This window comes from Patagioenas fasciata, chromosome 1 (genome assembly GCF_037038585.1).
Source record: "Patagioenas fasciata isolate bPatFas1 chromosome 1, bPatFas1.hap1, whole genome shotgun sequence".
Lineage (NCBI taxonomy): Eukaryota > Metazoa > Chordata > Aves > Columbiformes > Columbidae > Patagioenas > Patagioenas fasciata.
Window position 1 is genome coordinate 130,553,584 of NC_092520.1, and position 23,612 is coordinate 130,577,195.

The following is a 23,612-nucleotide window of genomic DNA, read 5'->3' on the forward strand; positions in this document are numbered from 1 at the left end:
AAAGTGAAGATTTTCTTAGCTTTTCCTTTGGGAATGTAAAAACAAGTGATCAGCCTTGATGAGGAATAAAAAGTCATAATAGTCATCCGTTCTTAAACAGTGACACTTTGTGCATGTTCAGCTAGCTTTTCTTAAGCCAGATGAATGACTTCTGGGAACTGATCTCTTCATTTTTCTGCAGAGAAGATATTTAGAAGATAGATTCTTTTAACTTGGTAAGGGTTGCTGGTGTGCTAGTTTAGGCATCTGTGTTTCCTTTATGGACCTGAAATTTGCAATATTAGTCACTATTTTGTTTAAGCCTTTAATCTTGCAAAATCTGATTTTGTTTCATATGATCTGTCTTTCTGATTTGCTCTGAGGTGGTAAGAAATAGTTGTGATCTTTGATTTTTTGTTTTCTCACAGTGGGTTCAATAGCCTTGGAAATAAACATGGAGGGATCAGGGCAGTTCAAAGATTTCTGTAAAGTGTAGAAAGCTGGGGAAAAAATGGTAAGGTTGGATAACAAATTCCTGTGTTTTCAGTGTAGTGTTAAGAAAAGCACTCTCAGCTAGATCCATGAGAAGAGAGGGCTTTTACATCCACAGAATGGTTGCTATTTCAAAATATCAAAATTCCTAATATTTTTGAACCATCTTGAAGTCACATGAAGATTGTCTTCTATCACATGATAGGGAACATAATCACCTCCTCTTTCTGCTGGCTGGCTGAGCAGTCCCCTGGCACTTGTTAGTGCAGTGGTGCACCTTACTGCAAGAGCTTTTCCTGCAGTGTGCAGCAATGGCTCTGGGAGTGGTAGAGCAGAGGCGAGTGTCCTTGGCAAGGTGCCTTGTTGAGCACTGCAGAGTTGGCCTGCTTCCTACTGCTAAAAGCCAGAGCAGCCATTACGTTCTCTGCAGAGGTGGGAAATTGGTTTGTAACTCAATAGTGAGAGCTCGAGAAGAAACTGCATTGTGTGCAAAGGACTGGAAGGTGGCTACACATGAAGTGAATTTTGTGCTTTTCTAAGTGCTGGGCTCAGAACCACTTGAAAGTGTTTTCTGATGTTCTTTCAATGTGGAAATGGATCACTTGCCAGCTTGATTGCTGTTAAACCTCATTGAGCCATAAGCATTACTAGTAGTTAGTTACGGACCATATAGAGGGGATTGTGGAATGGCAGCTCTATTTAGAGGTGGGGTGACTATGTGACCACCCCAACATTAGATACCCCAGACAAACACATTTTGAGTAGAAAAACGAGCAATTAAAATGTTTGCCTTAATGGCATAGAAACATAGTTTAATAACAGTGCATTCTAACAGTTGCCACATGTTGTAGGAAGAATTTTCTCTCAGAATTGTGACACCAAACACAAGTTTCTTGTGATGCCTAAGAAGGAAGAAAGGGATTTATACTGTGTCCTTGAGTGTCCTTGCATTTTTCTTCCTTATTAGCAAGGATTTCTATTCTCACATGAATGATTGAATATTATCTCAACCTGATGCTAAATAACAAAAGCTAACAATTAATTTGATCTTCTCAAAATAATTCAGTTTCTTCAGTAAATGCCATTATGTCATCAGTGGTAGATATGGGCTCAATCCAAAGCTACTTCTGCTAGGTGGAGAGTTAAGAATGTTTCTGCATGGAAATATTTTGTTATGGTCATTTCAGAGGGCTGTGTTAAGGACTGAAGTTTTTCATTTGCATGTGTTTTAGAACAGTCAGCCAGGAAAATCAGACTTGTAGGGAACATCATGTTGAATGTACATGCATGTCATCATATCTGGAAGTGCCAGAAGGCATTGCCAGATTTTTAATTGTTATAAGAATTCTCAGGAATGGCCATCTGGAGGAAAAACAGTTTAAAAAGACAAAAGCGGGATGAAAGAGGTGTTTCCATGGTCAAGAAATGAAAAATAGCCTCACATTTCACAAGACAATCTTTAACTGGCGGGGGATTTCTGTGTCACTTTTCCAACAATCTCTGTTCCAGTGCTGTGTCACGTAAGTGAGTTGTGCTGGCACAGTTGTCTGAACAGTTGCATTGTGAACCATGTCTGCATACTGATGTAGTTTTAAACCAAATCAGCCTCTTCTTGGTGGAGGGTATTGTTTTAAATGCTGCATCAGTCCATTGACGCAGGTAACGACATGACTGTATAAGCAGTGGTGTGCTGCAGGACTTAAATTAGGAGAGCAAAGCATGTGTGAGAGATTAGGAGATACCACAAGTATGAATACCAGAAGTATTGATGTGAAAAGCTTACATTATGAAACTGATAACTGTGCTTGCTTTACTGGATTTGTGATCAGAGAAGTGCTCTATTATGTGTTCTATAAGCAATGACAGTTGCTTGAGTTTTCTCCACCTTTTCTCCAAGTCCAGTTTTTAGCCATTTGTGAATGATGGGCAGCTGACTGATGCTCAGTGACTGTGAATATTAGAGAGAATGGTACTACTGAACCTTGTTTGGTGTTGAGATGAGTCTTCCAGCGTGCAGACTTGCGTTTTAACGGTTACAGACTTCTGGGAGTGCCAGTGGCTGTAGACAAGTCCCTTTATTTTCTTATTCTTATAAACTCCATCTATAAAATGTGGTGAAATACTGGTTTCAAGAATTGCACTTTCCTTTTGTATCTGTCCTTTGCTGCGTGAAAAGACTGCTCAAGCTTACTGCCAGCTCAAGCCTATTGCTCTCTTATAAGCTTTTTTGTGTGGTCCAGTTTTTATACTCTAGGTTGGGTTGAGCCCTGTGTGTGCTCCCCCATGCTGGTCTAGTTATCTCAGGAAGACATTCAGGCTCTTGCTGCTCTCCTGGATTAGTTGATACACTCAACTGAGAGTCAGCCAATCCCCCTGTAACAGGCCCTTATCTTAAAAGCCACTTTCTGGTTTCCTTTGTCATAGTGTAAGGTCAGCTTTCTTTGCCACAGGTGTGGTCAGTCGCTTCCCACATTCTTTCCAGAGCTTCACAAGTACACCCTGAGCCTTCCTTGGAATTTGGGGCATTTGCCTGGGTGTGCGAGACTTCTTTTAGGACTTCTGTCTTAGGTGGAGGGAGTAATGAAATACAGATGTATTTCTTCCAGGTTCATGCCCTGACCTTAGGGATGTAATATTTTAATGTTTGATCTGGTATAGATATTTGCTTTATGTAACAAAAACCAGACTGATATGAAGAGAGACCAACTTAGGAATACTCTGTAGCCTAATGACTATGTCAGTATTTGCAATCCATATCCAAGTAACTGTCCTTGCATGTTAAAAGAATATCTCCACCTGCACCAAATGGTTGCTATGAAAATTAGCAAAATCCCTTTGTGAACCCTTTGTGAATAGTCAAGCTGCTGCTTCCAAGTTTCTTTTTATGCTCAAAATAGTACTGTAAAGGTCTTAAATTAATGAATTGATTTTCTTGCTTTCCCTACCCCCAATAAAAATTACTGACTTCAATTTTCAATTAGCTGTTGAAGCTACTGAGATCCCCAATTGAGAATCATCTGAGGATTTAATTTTTGGTAGAAACATTACTTATATAGATTAGAAGAATTAAATTTGACACTCAAGGGAATCATGGCTTTTAGAGTTTTTGTTAGCTTGTTTTTGCCATATTGGGACCATTTGTTCAAACAGTATTTTACAAAGAGACAGTACCATATATCATGATGTAACATGAATGTATATGTTATTTCAATACAGAAGAGTCAGTAGTAGAGAGTTTTTGGAGATTGAGATTGCACGATTTTTTTTTTTCAGTTGTGTAACTGTTTTATTCTGTAGTCCCCAAATAGTATCAATCTGAAAACTTTAGGACTTCTTGAAAACACAGGTTAAATCCTCTGTAATATCCTTGTAGTACAAATGCAATGGTTTGCCATGTTTACTAATACAGAAACAATATATAGGGAAGTTAAGAGATTTATCTAAGGCACCACAGTAAGTAGAAGACTTGATTTATGCCTATGACTATGTTAACTGCTTGCTTCTGTGTACTAAGACTAGCGTTTCTAACATAATTTACTTTGTTTTATGCTTCGACATCTGAGTGGGTGACCTAACTGCGGAAACTGGTGATATACTGACATGATGTTTACTTCCCGTGAAAGTCAGGATTTATTTAAAAGTACAATTTCAGACACTCAAGTTGGTAAATGGATGAGATGTCCTAATCTGTAATGCCTTCCTCCACACTTTCCAGTAAGAAGAGCATGGTCCTTACTTTCTCTCTTACATCTGAAACACAACAAAACCATGGTTTCATCTGTTGGCCAGGCAGGTGACACTGATATAAAACTGATACTTTGCTTAGTGGGCAAGGAAATCTTGGGTTTTAGTACTGATTCTGTTCTTAAGCAACATAATGTATCTGAAGAAGCATGACGTGTTTTTTGACCCTGTGGATGGGTCTTATGTCACTCAACATTACAAGGGCCCAAAACTTTCCATTATAAACCAGACTTTTATTGCTTATAATTTGTCCCCTCCCCCTTGCCCCTTAACTCTTAAATGTCTTTTTGAGGGAGTTCTTGAAAATTTTCTGCAAAGTGATTCAGTGGAAGGAGGACACTTCAAGGAAAAAATAATATGTTTTTCTATTTTCCCCTAAATTTGTAAGGCTGTTTTTGGAAGAACTAGCTTGGAACAGGAACTCAATTTGGTTGAAGTGGCTTTTGCTTGTTACAGCTGTGAACGTAGACATAAATTTGTCCCAAATTATTACCCTTTCAAAAAATGGTCTGTTATGCATCTTAGGGGCTTGTTTAAGCTTCACAGCTAAAACATTTGAAACATACTCTTCCATTATGCAAAAAAAGCACTTCTGTTGTTGTGGCCTTGTCTGCTGTGGGGTGGACTATGGTTTGGTTTGAGCATACAATTTAAAATTGAGTTTTTCTTTTCTGTTGGTTATACCTCCTCTCGCTAACATGAAGAACTGAATGAAGTAAATGACTGTATTCAAATGTAGTGGGGACAAGAAGAGTGAAAGTGATTTGGGATTGGGGGCTGTGGTGTCAGTGGGGAAAAATCTGGTGTGAAGGCAGCATGCTGTGCAAACATGCTAGAACAAGAATCGGTGACAGGAAGTGATTGCAGTGAAACTCTTGCTAGATAAGAAATTGCTTCCCTCAAGAAGGAAATGGGAGCTGGAAACCAATGGGAACATAGGTTGCATATTGAAACTTCCTTGGGAAGAGATGCAAACTGAACAGGGAGCCTTAAACGGAAAACAAATTCAGAGGTAATGCAGGGGACCAAGTGGTTAATGTTCAACATTGCAGGCAAAGAAGCTACTTGACAGTAGGAGAAATCTGTAGTTTGGAAATGAACTGTAAAAGTAAGGAGAATAGAATGAAGGTGGGAAGTGGAAGCACAGGTGTTATAACTAAGGGGATGAATCCTATGGAGGGTGAATGGTGAGTGAGAAATTGGGACAGAGAAAGCTGCATGCAGTGCTTGCTGACTTCACATGCCTGAAGTGGAATAAAACCTTCCAGAGCTTTTCCCTTCTGCAAGAGAAACATTCCTCTGCCAGTTGGTTACAGATATTTGCTGACAGTGGAACCCATTCACTCTGAGTGATGGTCCACAGAGGCTGCTGACAGCTGTCAGCTCAAGTGTCAAAGATCTGTATGGTAAATGAAACTGTTGTAACGCTCATGTGCTATTTGACCAACATCATGCATGTGTTACATAGGTGCCAAGTGAGGAAGTTTGCTTTTGATTATGTGCAAATATAAAGATAAAATATTACTACGAGTAGCAACAGCAAATACCCCCAAATTAGAAATTGGCAAAAGCAAATTTGCATTTTTGACTCCTTTGTTGTGTATTTGTTTTCAGATACTACATTGTGAATGACTTGATCACATGCTACTTTTTCATCAGCCTCCTTAAAGTACAGAGTGTTGTGCTCTGGAAACATAACTTTATTAGCAAAATCATCCGACTTGTATATGCTATTTGTTTCCTCATCATACACTAGAAAGTATCTGATTGGTTACATGTACTGTTCATGAGCTGTCTGCATGCCAGAAAGCTTCATATAATTGGATAATAGCTACTGTTCACACGCCGCAAACTAATAGATGATTGCATTATACATTTCTGCACGAGCTCTAACATTAAGTAAAATGTATCTATATTATAGCTAACTTGCTGATTCTTTTCTTCACTAGTCAATCTTTCTTTTGTTTTACTTAAGGTTCTACAAAGTCACATGAGTCACGTAGGCTGCTTGAGGAGACACGTAGGCTGCTTGACTCTTGCTCTCTTGCTGTCTTGCTCTCTTGCTGAACACATAGGCCTCAGAGGCCTGTTCAGTTCAGTTCCATACAATGTCCATTAACTTCAAGAAGATCCCTCAAATCTCCCACAAGTTCAGGATTTCCTGCACCAGCCATACGTATCTTTTAGCTCACTGTTCTAGAAAGCAGAGTCATCCAAATCTGACCTCTTCATGTTGTTGAGAGATAGCTTTCATTTCTATATCATGCCTTGTCCTTCTCAATGAAGAAGTTTTTTATTAATCATAAAAGAGGCCATATGAAGTTCTCCTACTAGTGTTACTATCTGTCCCTGTTTATCTGAGTCACATGATACTCCTCAATATCCTGTAGACTAAGATTTAAGGTTTAGCTGTGCTTTGTCTGGGTTGCAATCCATCTCTGCTGTTCTCAGTGTGACAGTTTTGTTAGTTGCACCTTGAAAATTCTTTAAAGATTTGGAGTAGCTTTTACTTGTTCCACAAAGTTAGATTCAAACTCACGTCAGGACCTAAAGGGAACTACCATTTGCGCCCCTGATAACTTTCTGCAACTTTCTGTAAAAGACTATATTGTTGGATGACTGCTTCTGCCAGGAGGACGGAAAGGCGGTGAGCAAGACCTGTTTTCAATTGTGTATTTATAGGTGAACAATAAATCATCAGAAGTATTTTTCCCCTTTTGTTACTTTGCTTTCCAGACAAGGTTTGCCTTTACTGTATAATGAATTTCTTCTTAAATCTCTTTTCAAGAACCAGGTTGTGGTTCCGCCTCCAGCTGTCAAACCTAAGGAGGCATTTTCCACTTCCATAATGAAGAACTTAATTTTTTATTTTTTTAATGATGGTAAAAATTTGTCAGATGATCTTGATTGTGCAAAAGAAAGGATGTTTCCCATTGAACCCACAAATCTAGTTTAAGCTTTGAAATAGTGCGTGGTGAAGCATGTGTCCTGCTGTTGCAGCCACACAAGAGACCAGGCATACTGCAGGAGAATGCCACAGAGAATCAGAATAATTGAGATTGGAAGGGACCTTTAAAAGTCATCTGAACCAACCTTCTGCTCGAAGTGGCCAATTTGAAAGCTAGAGCCAGCTCTGAAGTTAGATCGGATTGCTCGGGTCATATCCAGCTGGGTTTTGAATATCTCCAAGGATGGAGCCTCTACAGTCTCTCAGGGCAATCTATCCACCCTAATGGAGGGGAGACAAAATCCAAATACAGGGTCGCAGCTGTGTTAGCAAGTTGTGTTTGTTGCTAGTCTCTTGACTAGCTCTGTGCACTCTAAACCTGTATGTATGTGATCTGCTCCTTTGTGTAGAGCACAAACCCTTCCTCCTCACTTTTACAGCCTGTACTTCTGAAGGAGCCTTTATCCATTCACCACAATACTCCAGGCATGCAAACCAACCAGCTGCTGATGAGCAGAGATTATGGGTTGGAGTCAAGGTGTAACTGTAGGTAGAAAGATGGAGAGAAGTTACTTAATATCGACTGGAAGATTTTGAGATGCACCTGTTCCTTTTGTTTTTCTGTCAATCTGGGCTAAGACTGAAATGGTTCTTTGTGCACTCCGCCTTACATGCTTGGGACTAAAGGCGAGGCAGGATTCTGAAAGTGCATGCCCTTTGTGGAGGCTTTGAGGTGAAAAAGGTCTGCGTCTGCAGGTGAAAGAGATACATAAACTGCATGCTTTAATGCTTGTAATTGTTTGTCATTCTCAAACAAGGCTGGCAGCTGGGCCTTTGTAGCAACTTTGCTGCAATTTTTTCTTACCTGTCAGAGCAGGAACCACTGGAAAATGTATTATCTGCATAGGATGAGAGAGCAAGAGTTGGATAAAGAGAAATCGGTCTGATAGGCTTGTTTTTACAAAGTTGGAAGCTGGGCTAGCATAGTGACCATAGAGTTTTAGGAAGGGGTAAAATAATCTCACTATAGACAATTCTGCATTCTCAAAACAGCAAGATCTTGACAATTTAAGCTGTTCAGATCATTGCTGTTGTTGTTACGATCCAGCCTCCTCTGTTGCAGTTAACACCTGGATTGATCAGATCCTACAGTGAGCTGGTTCAGCTTGTGACACCTGCAGAAATCAAATTCCACGAAAACCAAGATAGTTTCCTGCTGTTGTAGGAAGTTTATCTGCTCACCAGTCGGTCTGATGAGCACTAGTACAAGTGATAGGGAGTGAGTGGTACTACCTGCTACTCCAGGATTGCTTAGAGTAAAACTGTTGCAGCAGGAAAGTGACTTAAATTGTTTTAGAGCCATAGGCTTATGTGACTGTTTTGTCCAATACAGGAATTTTTCAAGAGGTGCTCATTTCTTGCCCTTTCTTGCTTGGATCTTCCAAGATGCGCAAGCATGCAGTTAAACCTTTCCCTGTAATAATTTTTAATATTTTAAAATTGATAGAGGCAGAATCTAGAAGTGAATGTAAATTACCATTCTGTTACTGAGAACAGATCGAGAGTGGCATTTGGTAATGAGATTTCTATGACTGTCTTGCTGTAAAGTGGAAGAACTTGAAGAAAAATGTAATCTGCAAATATTTAAAGGCAATTCTTAGAGTAATCTCTGGAGGACTAAGGTAAATGAACTAAGCAGACTTGTCATACCTCATGCTGGTAAAAAAAGCTTCTGTTTCCGGTCTCTGCCATTGATTTGTTTGTGATAAGATCAGTAGCCTGTCAGTGTTTTTTTGGTTTCTTTGCAAATTAGGCAGATGTTTATTTCAGATAAGAAAATACAAAGAGAGCTTTAGAGCATCTAGTGCAGAGTAAATGCATATAAAGGTATTTATCAATTTGTAGGTATTGGTAAACACAGGACTACACTTACAGTCTAGAGATTAGTAGTAAAATAGCTGTCTCTTAAATGTGTTGCCTTTAAAGGTCAAAACAAGCAGACAGTGGGGGATGGCTCTTTTGCTTGCCTTAGTCTGCTGTCTGTGAGTACAAACTGCCACTGCATGATTTTTTTATTTGACTGGTCTGGTTGGGAGGACTATATACCTGTGTAATTCTAAGGATCATTGTCTTTTAAGAAGATAGTTGCAGATTATGTGGAGTGGTTTAATTAGGGAACATACTAAGCAAATGTCTTAGTTAGTTAACATCTTTTTTGCACTTGGTGGAAGCTTCATCCAGAGCAGGTAAGAAATAATACTCTAGTGATATACTCAGATTTTCATCACAGCATGGGCATGGACACAGATACTGCAGTGTAGTTTTAATCCTCTGACACTGGGAAGAGGAAACATGCCCAATGAGTGAGTTACAGAGCTATGGGAAGAACGTAATTCTTCCTTCTCTAGCTTTGCTTTGTGTACAGTCTTACATTAATGTCTGTCAAAACTAATAAATTTTAGGTTATATCTTTTAGTCCAGAAATTTTTTGTTTGTTTGTTTAGGAAAGCACTGTACTCATGGAGAGACCTGAAACTGTTCTATAGTGTGTATCTGAGTGCAAGCAGTAGTGAGATGGGTACAGGAGTATCTTCTTTTGATGGGAGGGTGTGTTCCTCCTGTTTTTTTTTCTTCTGTGTTCACTTTTTTCTTCTCTTAGCTCTGCTGACTGCTGAGTCTCTGTAACTCACAGGTGTTTGGTTGGGTTAGGACCCTACTGCTTTCGTCAACTAAAGCAGGTCAAAGAGGTAAAGAGGGGAGAAGAGGGGAGCTATTAATTCAGATCTCACATAACCATTCTCTAAGTTTCGGTTCTTTACTACTTACTAAGCTTTGCATGGTCTATTCCAGTCACATTTGTTTTCTAGACAGACAACTTTCCCTTTCTTCTCCCTACTTTTTTCTTAGACCTGATTTGTGCTGCCTTTGACTTATTAATATGATATTGGCTCTTCATTTGGGGAGTGCTCATCTCTGTTTTTGGAGTATTCACAGATTGTTAAAGCATTCAGTTTCTCAGACCATTAGGATAGTGTACAAAGTATTTATCATAAATATTAACTTTGAAATAGTTTTGCTACCATTTTGAAGTTGTTTGGTTTTCAGTGTGGTTAGGGTTTTTGCTACTTGTTAGTGCTACACATGAGAGACATCTCAATACCTCTTTGGTTGACACAATGGTCAGTTGTCAGAATATCATGTAAATTTGATATTCACATTCACAGCATATTGTCTGAATTTCTTTCTTAATTGATTATCTTATTTTAAAACCATAATGCAAAAGACATACCATAATCTAAACAAAATAGTACAGAGTCCTCTGTAAATAAATAAAATCCTTAAACACAGGGCTGTATTCCTAACCATTCTCACTGCTGTCTCTCATTGTTTTTGACAAGTCTGGTTAAGACTTTTCTGCATGATATGTAATCTCAGTAGATATAGACAGGTATCTGCTCAGTTGTCACACTGGTTTCACACTTGGCTCGAACATTTTTTATGGCTGTGTAACAAACCACACTTAAACACCGCTCTGAGGTAAAAAAAAAAAAAAAAAAAAAAAGTGGTACTGGTTTGCTATTAATTCAGAGTAATTGCCTCATCTGATTCACTTTATAGCCACATCAATGTTGCTACTAGCACAAGAGAAGGAGCAATGTGAGGAGATTAAGTGTGAGTACTAGAAGCAGAATAGAACCACTCTTTTTGAATACTAGTGCAGACTTGGGTCTTACAATTCTGCAACTACAGTATTAAGTGAAAAACACGATATAATGCTTCCCAACATAAATGCAGACCATTGCTGAAAGAAATGGTCCTGCCGTCTCCTCACACATAAGCGTTCCTGTTGCTTCCCTTACAGTCTAATGATTTCATGACTGCTCAGTGAGCTGAGTTAGCTAGTTACCAAATGCAAAAATAATCACTGGTTTTCTTTTTCTCTGTTGTGTTTTTTTGTTGTTGGTTTTTTTTTCCCCCTCCTCTCAGAGCAGCAAGCTGACTTCCTATATGGTTGTATCCCTAGGTCTGATGCAAGGTGAGAAATATGGGGGTACTGGATATGATATGACTTGTTTCTGCTGTGGCACGCAGTTGAACCAGGTTAAATATAACATTAAATTGTATTTTATTTGAACAGTTCTCTTTTCTGGAGTCTTATCAATGTTTTATGAGGTCTGCCTACATAGAAAGGTTTCTGTGTTAGCTTTAACAAAGATCAATGCCTTATGGCATGTTCTAGACATTTCTGAAGAAGCTGCATTAACCACCCCCAAATTCATCAGCATTCCTTTGTACTGTTTTTGAGCAGGTGAAGTTACTGAAGATATTGGCACAGCATTTCCACTGCCATGGTCTACACAGTCAGACTTTGAATCAGTATGATAGCATTGGAACACTCACTACTGCTCATGTGCAAGCTTTTCCTGAGACTACTCTTAACAATCTGTGCAGCTGTCAAACTTCAGAATTGTTATCATGCATCAAAAAGGCATTCTTTGTTTTAATAAATGTATTAGTCTCAAAATATTAAACGAATGATCCAAACCCTTTCTCCCAGCAATCTTTTGAGCTTAAAATTTGGAATTTACTTTGCAGCCTTTGACACTGTTGATCATTGAGGAAAACAACACAAGAAGCTGGTAAAGCAAAGAGTGCTGTGTTAGAACCCCTTTTAAATTACTCTTGAGAGCTTCCTTTCATATAGAGTTTCTTAAATTTTGCTTTTCCCATTACCTTTTTCTGTTTTGCATTTGTCATTCCCTTCTGACTAGGAATTTTTTCCTTCCTTTTAGAGAAGAAGCTAATTGTGAAAAGATAATAAATATATTAAATGACTTTTTTTTTTTTTCTTACTAAGGTTAAACTGTCTTGTTTTTCTGTTTTTGACTGAGATTCCTTAAAGAAAACTAAATTACTTTACACATGCTGCAACAAACTTGATAGTAGCAGTAGTTGATGAATCTGTTTTTGCTAATCCAAATAATAATAATCTGTAAAATCCTGGTCTGCTTCAGAAGTCATCTGAAAGGTTTGAAGATGTAGAAAATGTTAAGATGACAACGACACTGAAAGAAATAGAGGAAAACCTTCCCTGTTATTCTTACTTACATCTTACCTACTCTGTGCTGCCTTCTCTTTCCCGTGGATTCAGGTCATCATGTAGGTGTGCAAATACTTTTGCAGGTGAAGCGGAGAGGCACTGTGAGGTTTGGAAGCAGCAGGTGCAATAGCAAAAGAGGACTGTTTTTCTGTTGGTGGCAGTGCTGACTTGTGCTGATTTTTGTTGTTTGTGTCCAAGTGTGATCATTTGTCAGATGTTAGAACAGACTGGATTTTCACCACCCAAAGGCAGTCTGTCTTACTCCTCACCTCTCCTTGTTTGTGCATACCCACCCTTTGCTGTTGCAGTATGGGATCTGGTTAACTGAGGTCTTGTCTTGCGAGTGACCCAGGTAAGTAACTAAGTAAAAAAAAGCCCTGAGTGGTGCTCTGCAGATGACCCAACTGACTGAGAGGATGAGACCAGTGCCAGAAATTGAGCGAATGAGACTGGAACTATATGATCCAAATAGGGCAGTGAGACAGACTCCTTTGGTTTTGGTGACAAGCTTGTTTTCTTAGCTATTTTGTGAAAACTCACCCCAAAGTTAGTTTCGCTTTTTTGGCTTCTGCTGATTTAATACCTTTCTATTACTCAAAGCAGCAGTGTTGTTCTCTCTCATCATGCCTTATTTGTTTTTTTCACAATATAGTATCAACTGCAAAGCTATGGTAAGCTGAATATTTAATACTGCCCCCCACCGCATTGGCTTTCTCTTGGTCACTAACACCTGAAGATAAGAGAGGTGAGGAGAGCGCATTGTTGGTAGTGTGGTAAAAGACAAGGTTGTCCCCATGTATTTCAGCACTGGCTTAGATCAAATCAGCTTAAACTGATAATGAAACTCAAGGGTTTTTTTGTTTTCTACTTGTAAAAACTAGAAAGAAAGAATTTTTAGTGCAGTTGCCAAAATACATTTTAGAAGCACATAATGAAGGCAGGATACATAAATCCTGTTTGTGAGCTTGAACTTTCTCTTAATGTCATTATATTCATTGGGATCTTTGATGGGAAATCTATTAGACAAAAGACAATCTAATCACTGCTTATGCGGTGGCTGTTTAGCATAGGTACATGCATATATTTGTGTAAGAATTGGCAGGTCTTTTTGAAATATTCAAGTACAAACCATCTCCCTTGCACTCAGAGTCATTCACTTGAGCTGTGAGAGGCTTTGCTTTGTTATAACGGAAATAATTTAAAACTTTGATCAACAACTACACTTAATTTTTAAATTCAGTAAATTTAAATAGATCTCATTCTGAACATTTTTTCTTTGAGTTTGTGCTATGGAAAATATTTATAATTCTTCTAACTTTGCCCAGGAGTAAATGTGATGAGAACTTTAAATAAACTCAGTGGGAAAACCAGAGTTTGACTTTTCAAGGTGTTTGAAATCGCATCTTTTCTAACATTATTTTGTTTTATTTACAGAATCTTTTGATTCCCCCTTTATGGCATTTTTCTTTAGAGTTTTTTTACAACACACTATTTAAAATGCATCTTAACAGTTATATCATTAAAATATCCATTTTTGAGAATAGGGCTAAAATACTGTATATTTCTTTCTATACTTGTTCGAATGTCTTTTAAGTAGTGTCTGGAAATGTGTTTTTTGTTAGTGATGCAAAGTTTATTGTGTGGTTGTTTATATACATATAATAATGGTAGCTGAGGCTTTAACATTATTTCAGTATAGTTTCCATGTTTATATACCTACCATAAAATCAATTCTCAGAGCAAGATGGTGGTCTAGAATTAATTTGTGTTTATACTATACCTTTTATGTATGTTTTTATATTTGAGTCCCTTGACATTTTATGCATTGCTCTGAAGAAGTCTTGTGGTTTGGGATTATAAGCAAACAATGTATTGTGACTAGAAATGTAGCTCAGAAACACAGATCTAGCCATGATCAGTCTGCTTAGTACTGATTTAGTGAGGTATCCATATAGGCATCTGGTCTGTTTCCCCTTTGTACTGGAAGAGAACCCCTATTCCAGAATGACTATAATCACTTTGAGCATTGTCATCCTTCCCAAGTTTTTCACTGTTTTCAATAGCCTGTGCATTTCTAAGAATGATTCTTCCTGAGGAAGGGGAGAGGTCTTCTGAGTCCAGGAAGGGACATGTAGTAGAGCTGGTTTAACTTGGATACCTGCTTGCTTTCTGTTTGGAGCGCAGCAGTGGCCTTTTGTGAAAGTTTTCACAGTGCTTGCATTAGCAATTTATGAATTGAAGCTGAAGCTGCTGCTCTTTATTTCTGTGTTTCAGGACAGAATGGCATGGTACTGTTCTAGAGAGATCAGTTTTGTCTCTGCTACGTGTGATTTCATTTGAACTGCTGAGCTATGGAAGTGTGTCTTCGTGAGAAGGCCTCTTTGGTTAAGTTTGTGTGGAGGAGATTGCGTTGGTATTAAACCTGTAGGGTTAAATGCCAGCACTTGTTAATTTGGTTTGAAAAACTAGTAAGTAGGATAGGAAGGGAAGAGAATATGACCTTAAAACAGCCAACACAGAACTATTGTAGAAATGTGTTTCTGTGTGCAGTAAAAGATAGCTTGGTAATACTAGATATTAAAGGGACTTTTGCATGGCAGCGAAATTTTGGAGAAATTCTGACAACTTAGTGTTCAAACTAATGAACTGTGGCTGTCAGGTGGTAAGTAATGCAGAGGAGAAAATGTCTGTGCAACTCTATGAGGGGAAGTTTAGTTTTGTGTTAACAAATGGGTGGATTTCTAAAATTTCATTGCTTAGATACTATTCCAAGGTTAAATTCTAGTTTAAATTCAAATGGACTTAAAGTGCTAGATTTTACTACGTGTTTCCCAATTTGTGGGAATTTATGTTGCTTACAGTTGTTTCATAAGATAGATATGGTAAAATTAAATCAACGTATTGCAGCAAGCTTTTTTGAGGTATAGAATAGTATTTTGTTAATGTTAATTGTACTTATGTTACTTATTCCTGAATTCTGCCATGCTCTTGGAAGAATGTATGATTGAAGTATGCTGAATTTTTAAAATTGTAGAGATCTAGTTGTGATTGAGTTTGGTGAGGGAACATATATCTTGTTATTGCCAGTAATCTGCTGTTAAAGGTTGGGGTATTTCCCTTCTGAGCTTTAAACTTTTTTTATATGGCACTTAGGATGAAACACATTTGATTATCTGCAAATAACTGTAAGTAATTATTAAACACTTTAGAACTTTAACACAAATGTTATGCAGTGTCTTGGGGCTGACAGATATCGGGAGGACAAATGATCCAGAGATAGTAATGTTCTGTTATGAGAACAGGAGTGAGTCTAGATTTGTAGAAAAAATCAGTGGTTTTTGTTAGAATAACTGATTAATTGGGAAAAGCAGGTAGCAGAATGCCACGTCCTTAAAATATGAAGAAAGGTTTGTGTGATGGAAGGCTAGCCTGTTTCTCCCAGCTGAGTAAGTTGAATTCATTATAGCCTGCTTGCTGAGTGACTGTTCATCAGGGAAATGTTAGCAACTCCATGGATGGATAGGTGAATTAATTGGTATAACAAAGCTGAGAGAGCTGGAAGCTTTCAGGATAGCATGCAGATCTCTGAGGAAAAATCTGGGTAATATTTTGCAAGTTTTCAGTCCCTTTTAGCTTCTGTTGGGAATGTGATTTGAGCTGGTGTGTGTTTAGTGCTTTTGAAAATTTGTTTCAAATTTCATTTTTTTGGAATTCTGCATGCATGATGACCATTTGACTTGTATGCTATGCCTGTTAGAAATATATTTCACATATTGGATCTACCTGAGTACTGAAATACTTTTTTCCTGTTCCATCTTACTTATATACATCAGAACAACTGGCATGTATTAGGGGTTTCACCAAGGACAGAGGCAGTCACTGAAGTTAAATTCTTCTGAGAAGTGGCTGCTTGTGGCAGCTGTGGCCACAGACGTGAGGTTTCTTTTTGTAGCTGTCCATGCTCTACAAGGAACAATTTAACTTTGTTCTCAGGTTTGGGCATTTTTCATAGTCACACAGTTCTCAGATAATTCTGCGAAATGGAAGTCTGAAAGAAGAAGTCTTAATGACTAGAATGTTTTGTGTTGCTGGATTCATGGCAGTACCAAATAGGGAACTTCTGCAAACCTACTTTTTGTGCTTTATTTCTACTCTATTCATCTATGTGGTCAGAAATGTGATACAATAGATCATGAAGTAGCAAGGCAGTTATCAGTTGTCTTCAGGCAGAGATTGAAAGGCTTTTGTTGTTTTTCATCATGGAAACCCATTTACAGATTTAGGTTTTTCTAATGTGTGCATGGAAGTAAATATGAACATAGTATTTCTCCCTGAGAAATTTTCTTCTTCGTTACTCTTACGTCAGTGTCCTTTGGGTTTCTTCTCCAGCCTATAGCTTCTGACATTTCCAGATACTTTAGTCTTTTCATCTGTTATAGTCTATCAATTAATGCTGATGATCCAGGTTGTATAAAAATAGAAGCAGCTTGATATAAATAACTTGATTTACATGTAAGCCTACCCAGATCTCCTTCTGCTTGTATATTAAATACTTTAAACATTTAGCTTGGTATCATACCATTTTATTCAAGAAGTTAGCTATGGTTCTTAAAGTCACATGTTGTACTTGAAGACCTGAATTGGAGTTCTAACTACTTCATGGTCTTGGTGACTCATTTTGCTTTTTTTGGCTGTTTTCCAAAATTATAATTTGGAATGAAAATACTTTTATAGATTTATTTGATATTACTGAGATTTCTTTGTTAAAAATGTCTTATGTTTACTGTAACGAAAGCTATAAAAACTCTGTAATTATTTTTTATGTCCTTGCAAATCTTTGAAATTTTAGACCTGTCTTCTAAAACTATGTTCCTTCTTTGAAAGCATCTGCATTGTTTCAGCTGAAAATACAGTTGTTTGTAACATACAAACTAGACAAGAGAGATTGCTTTGCACTAGGTATTAATCTGCTGATTAACTGATTTTTTGTAGAGATTAGAAGAGATTTGTCTAGAGTGCAAACTGAACAGAATGAGTTTAAAAAATGCGTAGCAATTTCAAATGCTGCTTGGGTGTGAATTACGATGTTCAGAAGCCACACAGAGTTTCTTGAAATCTTGATCCTCTTTAACTGTCATAATACCATCAATGCAGAAGTGTTTCTTAGAGTTTCTAAAACACAAGAATGTAGGATAACTGTAGATGGAGCACCAGCGCTTATGGATTGTAAAAGGTATGAGTCTGCATTTTTACGAACTCTAGCTGTGGTTGTGGTTGACTTGCAGAACTGTTTGTCTTGCAGGCTTCACTGCTTGTATTTGCAGACTTAGCTTGTCGCAGTTGTGCAGTGAGATTCATTTTTTTAGAAATCCTTTGCCAAGGCTTAGGGTAAAACATTTTGCCGTGTGTTTTGCTGTAGGGTGGCAACATGCACATAGTCACCATAGGAGTCTTAGCTGATGGGCATCAACTTGTTCAGTCAGGATTTGTTTGTATGCCTGTATTTTGAGGCATTTCATTTGGAATGTGTGGCATCTAAATGATAACTCTCTTAAGAGAGCGAGGCTTTTTAATTGAAAAATTGTGATAATGAGATAAATTTGTTATGGGGAAGAAGGCAGAAGTTAGTAAAAAAAACCCCAAACCCTCACAAGGGAAGTTCCAGAATTTTGTGGTGGTTTTTTTTTTTTTTCCAAAGTATACATATCTACCCTAAAATTGTACTAAAACACGTTATTGAGAGGCAACTGTTGTCCTGAGTATCTTGATATGCAAATAGGCTCTGCCATGTTAGATATTAATGTCTTGAGGACTTCCTTAGGGTATAGATGCAGGTCTTCTCATCTCATTGGTAACAGCAGTAGAAGTTTCTGCCTCTTTCTTCTGTCTTCACTAGAGTTTAATACTGCATCCATTTTCTGTGAACTTTATGGGTTCATTTGATGGCTTCTAATCTATTTGAGTCAAAATAAACATATTTAGCAGTGACTAGCTGCTTGCACTTTAAACTCACCTGCTGTTCTTTGGGAGTGAAAAACAGCAGTTGAGCCAACTGATGAGAAATAATGGGTTTACCCATTCAGTTCTGTCATGTGCTGCTCTGAGCTGTCTTTGAGAGAAACTTGAGACCTTTTTGGTTTATTTGAGGCATGTGGTATAATTAATTCCCAGGTAGGACCAGGATGGTACTATTATGGCAAAGAGAGTTCATCGCCATTTAAAAGAAAAAAAAAAGTTTCATTAAACTACCCTTTAGGTAACAACTCTGTAACACATCTCTTTTCCTTTCTCCTTCTTTCCGTTCATAAATTGATCCTTTGGAAAAGAAATTAATTGTATGCATTAATATCTTCTGTGTTACTGCTTTCAGCACATCATAGTGAATAAATATTATTTTATCAGCCATTTCACAATAATGATCATTAACCTGACCATTGACTGCTGGCTTTCAGATGGAATGCTGAATACAAGCTTGTTCCAAAATGTCAGAATCCCGCTCTACTTTTAACTGTAGTAAAGCTGCTTCTTTTCACAGCACTGTGTTACTGAGAGACTGCAGCTAATTTTTATGGCACATGTCAGTGGTAGTGATTCAAATTATACATTTCACTGAGTAGCTCTTTTCTTTGTTTGTAAACTCTCCTGTGAGGGGAGAGAATTTTTTTTTTTGTTCTGGGGAGAACAATATCTAGACCAGAGAAAATGACTGAATCTGGAACAAAAGCTCATTTTCTTCTGTTGATAAAATTATTGTACATCCAAAGTCACTCCAGGGGGGATGGTGGCCCGACTGGATTTACACCAGTCTGATAGTCAAGCCTAACACAAGCATTCAGGAGGGTTAACAGGTGAGGCATATACATCTCCTCAAACTGCTGTTTTTCAGACTTCATGGTACAAAACTTCCACATGTGGTGTGACTTGAAAGCAAAACAACAAAATAGATTCTGAGACATCATGAATTCTGAGACATTATGAATTAGAAAACGATGTAGTTTAGATTCATAGCAAAGATAGAGTGGCAGTTTTGGGGCTGTGTGGAAAATGCAGTCCTTTTAAAAATGATTGTTACACGGCTTGCGTGTGCATCAGGACATGCATACAATTACAGTGGCAAAAAGTGGGTGTAATTGGTCATGCACCTAAATGAGAAAATACATGTGTAAGGTGGGATCTGACTAATAAATAAGTTAAAGATCTTTTGCTCGCTGAGTCTGTACTCTTTTTCTGGCTAAAGGAGATGATAGTCCATTTCCTGATGTTCACATTCTGCTTAGGGTTTTAGCAGTGTCTTGTTTTTAATCTCGCTTGAGATGCCTCTATAAAATGACGTGTGTGTGTGTCTGAAGGCTGCTTGCTTAAACACGCAAGTCATGTCAGCTGCAATGCGTCAGTGCTTGGTGTTAATGAGGTGAGCAGCCAGAGCACCCGTCCGCTTATGTTTTCTCATCTCTGTGCAATTATGGCAATGGGGATTGGAAAAAGGGATTTGTATTGGATATGGTTGTGTTTTGGCCTTCCCAGAGTGTGGTTTTGTGTCCTCCTGAGGACTGGGCAGCATATTTCTGCTTCCATTTTGGGAGTTAGATGGTTGCTTCACTATATTTAAGGCAGCTAAACTATATTTAAAGCAAGCTCTAAAGTACATCCTGGTTGGGAGAAAAGAATAAAATGGAAGTACAGAGAGGGGGATACCCTCTCTTCTCCACTCCCCCCCAGTTATATGGAATATATTGTCTGGCAATATGTGTCTTCGGGTTGAGTAGATACAAGTCTGTGTTTGAAAAGTAGCACCTTCAGAATAGAGCTAATCAGGTAATTAATTCAGGCTAGATCTGAATGCTATAGCTGGCCTTTCATAGGCACAGGAATTCAGATGCACTGTGATTTCTCAGCTCATCTTCTTTCTCTTTTTTAACCCTTAAGGTGCTGACAGCAGTGAGCTGTGTATTTTACACTGAAATCTTTGAACATAAGGCAAATAACATGAATATCAAATCTTATTTGTCTTTTCCATCCCTCAGATGCATGACTGTTGTAATTGAGCCTGATGCCCTCCTGTCCATTCCTATTGTAGTCCAATTCCTGCAACCTGTCTTTCAGTGTTTCTTTTTCAGAGATATAATCTGTAAAACTATAGGTCATGATTAAGTAATGCATTGGTCTTCGTGGCTGTCTTTCCTTCTCTTTCCTGCCTTAATGTCACAGGGTGCTGCTCAGTTAGCTGATAAAGTTATTTCCGAGTAGTTATTTAGTATAAATCAGATTGTTGAAATTATTTGTGTTAAAAATATGGCTTATTTTTTTAAGGATCATGTGCATTCTCTGTTACTCTGGCAATATGTTGTGTAACGTGATACTACAGAGGGCTCAGTATGGCTGGGACTGGGAAAGGCGTGGACTGTATCATGTAGGCAAGAACCAGTGGTGTGAGAAAGTAACCTCCTGAGCTATTGATTCTGCTGATGTAAATGTAGTGTGTCGCTAACACTCATAGAAAGGGTCATGTGTCAACCTATAAAAAAAGGCCTTCAGCCTAGGAAGGAGCCCAGGATTGTGTGCCCTAATACAGTCTGTTCTTTGCCTAGTCCTAATTTTCAGTGAGTTAAGAGTGGCATGTATGAAACAGCATAACTGACAAGATACATATTAGGAAGAATTGTGCTTTTTTTAATGGTCACTGTTGATGTTTAGTATCTCTGTTGTGATCACATACAGTGCCATATTTCTTTGCTTGTTTGACTTCTCCTGAAGACCTTGTGGTTGATTGAGATGTTTTTATCTTCCTTCTTTAGGTCTCCGGGTAAATGGGGAGCTCATTACTGCTTACCCACAGGTGGTGGTTGTGCGTGTACCAACACCTTGGGTGCAGAGTGACAGTGATATCACAGTCCTTCGCCACCTAGAGAAGATGGGCTGTCGGTTGATGAATCGTCCCCAAGCCATCCTCAACTGTGTAAACAAGTTCTGGACGTTTCAAGAGCTTGCTGGTCATGGTGTGCCTCTTCCAGACACTTTTTCATATGGTAAGGCTTTCGAATCAAAAGGATAGCATAGTTGCCTACTGTAATTTATGCTTTTGCAATGCAAAAGATATGAGTCAAGTTTTGGAAATCCATAGAATTAAGTAGTATGAGGCTCATTTCACAGACAAGTGTTCAATAACCAGAAAAGGCAATTAAAGTCACAAGACTCAGGTTCTGGTTTTGCCTTTGTTGCTTAGCTGTGATGCTTTGGGAAGAGTACTTTAACTGTACCTCAGCCTCCCAAGCAACTGATTGATTTTGTTACTACTGAAACCCTTTGAACTGCTTTCCAATTGCCTGAAACAGCACACAAGAACCTGGGGAACAAGATGTCACAGGATACTATAAAGATCTACATTTTGGTAAAACGTGAAAATAGATTAAACTTCTATATGAATAAAAGTATCTGCAATCCTATTAATTATTATGGAAGAACAAAAGAGTACAGGCCCTTGTGTTCAACTTTTAACAATTGTTTGAAGTTTGTTTCCCACCGGAATTATTCCCATCAGTTAAATATTAATGTTTCTTGTGCCTGCCTCTGGAGTCCATGGTTCCTGACAGAGTACTAGATTAGAGGAACCATTTGTCTACCTTGATGATATTTCTCCTTTTAATTACAATACATTAAAGAATTAAAGATACCTCTCATCCTTTCTTTCCTTCTTGGGAAACAGCAGGGCTTTCCTCCCCTTTGTGTGGTTGTACCAGTAGGCTTTTGTAATGGGAATTTAACAAAAAAAACCACAAACAAACTTGACAAAAACAAAGCCATGGGTTTCCATCAGTTACTAGGAATTACTGTTTCCATCAGTTACTGTGAAAGCACATTTGAGAAGAAACATATCCTTTCTTTATAGATGTGGTTGCTCTAGCTCTTTGAAAAAGGAATGGGTTTTTATTTTTTTTGAGAGGGAGACCGCTAATGATGGGGTAATTGCAAAGCATCTCTTGTTCATAACTCCCTGCCACTTCTTTTAATGCCTTCCTCTGGAATTTGACAGAAGCATGACCTTTTTTTTTTTAACGTAAGTTATCAGTGAGAGTTGGCTTTGCCAAGAAAAACAGGATATGCCGAATGACATTTTGTTCAATGACATGCACTAAAATCCATGCCAGGGTAGTGATGGCTGCTGCTGGCTTTGTGACCAGTGTCTAGGCTTGACTTCTGTACTTTATTGCACATGCTGGTAGAAGAGTCTGATCCTTTTACCTGCTAACTTTCCCTTCGATATTTCTTGTACTGTGGTCAGCCTTCTGTGAATTGAACTGAATTCAAATAACCTTGAAGTATCAACCCTAATCATGTGAATGGTCATTTGTAGTGAGATGAGAAGGTTGAAGTACTACTTCAGGTAATAGGGAGAATGAGATGCAGGAGACTTAAGTCTTGGAAAGGAGAGAGCTAGAGTGACAAGATTTGGGTTATTACTGCTCTCTGGATTATGCCTTGTCTTTGTATTCCATGTTGCTTTCCTGGTTAGTAGTTTGAACAGAACTGTTACTGGTGTTATTCCTCTGCTGTTTTCCTGGTAGACATTTGAAAAGGTGGGAGTTGGAAAAGTAAAAGGGATAAACTGGAACAAGATGGTAGAATTGGGGCATTCAGATTTGGAAGACTGGATTGAGCCTTTTGTGGTTGTTATCAAGAGACCTTTGTCAACTTGTGTCCTTAATTTCAAAGGAAGTAGGAGTTAGTATCCCGCAGATTGCTGACACCTTCAAAATCTGATAGTGCTCCGTGACCAAGTTCCTCTTAACTGATAGTTTTTTCTGCATTATCTAAGCTGTAAGGGTGGGAGGAATGTGCGACTATTGCGTCCCCAATTTGGCCACACCAGACCGGTCGCATATAACGTTCTTGGTTTTCTTTTTGCCAGGTGGTCATGAGAATTTTGCCAAAATGATTGATGAGGCGGAAGTGCTGGAGTTCCCTATGGTGGTGAAGAACACACGGGGTCACCGAGGTGGGTGTGAGGTCAGGGGTGAGCACAAGGAGTGTTCTGAGCAGCGCTCTTAAGATTTTGTCTCATCAAGTGATGGTAGTTAAGACGGTCTTCTGTTAGCTGTTGGACTTATTTGCGGGACATCTAAATTCTACCACCCTTAGACTTCTGAATGTTGAGTAGGCTGAAACACTGGGAAGCAGTTTTAGTAGAACCTAGTCTTGCAATAGCAGTGGGGATAGGGGTTCAAAAGTATAGTGCATTGGTGACTTCTCTGAGGAAATCTTTGAACTGGAATAACAGAAGGTCTGGCCTTAGAGGAGTAGAGAGACGTCTACATGGATTTTAGGGATGTTTCGAAATAGGCATAAGAAGTG

General features: G+C 38.4%; 1 protein-coding gene across 14 annotated transcripts in view; it reads left to right on the plus strand.

The window, feature by feature from the left end:
* RIMKLB (ribosomal modification protein rimK like family member B) overlaps positions 1–23,612 on the plus strand; it is a 54,001-nt gene that overhangs the window by 14,185 nt on the left and 16,204 nt on the right. For all 14 annotated transcript variants that reach the window (XR_011741495.1, XR_011741496.1, XR_011741497.1 and 11 more), the window contains 2 exons: positions 21,059–21,289; positions 23,170–23,256. Coding sequence is in view for 10 of the 14 variants with exons in the window: in XM_071815185.1 (XP_071671286.1) it covers positions 21,059–21,289; positions 23,170–23,256 (318 nt within the window). In the remaining 4 variants the exon portion in view is untranslated. The remainder of the gene's footprint in view (positions 1–21,058; positions 21,290–23,169; positions 23,257–23,612) is intronic.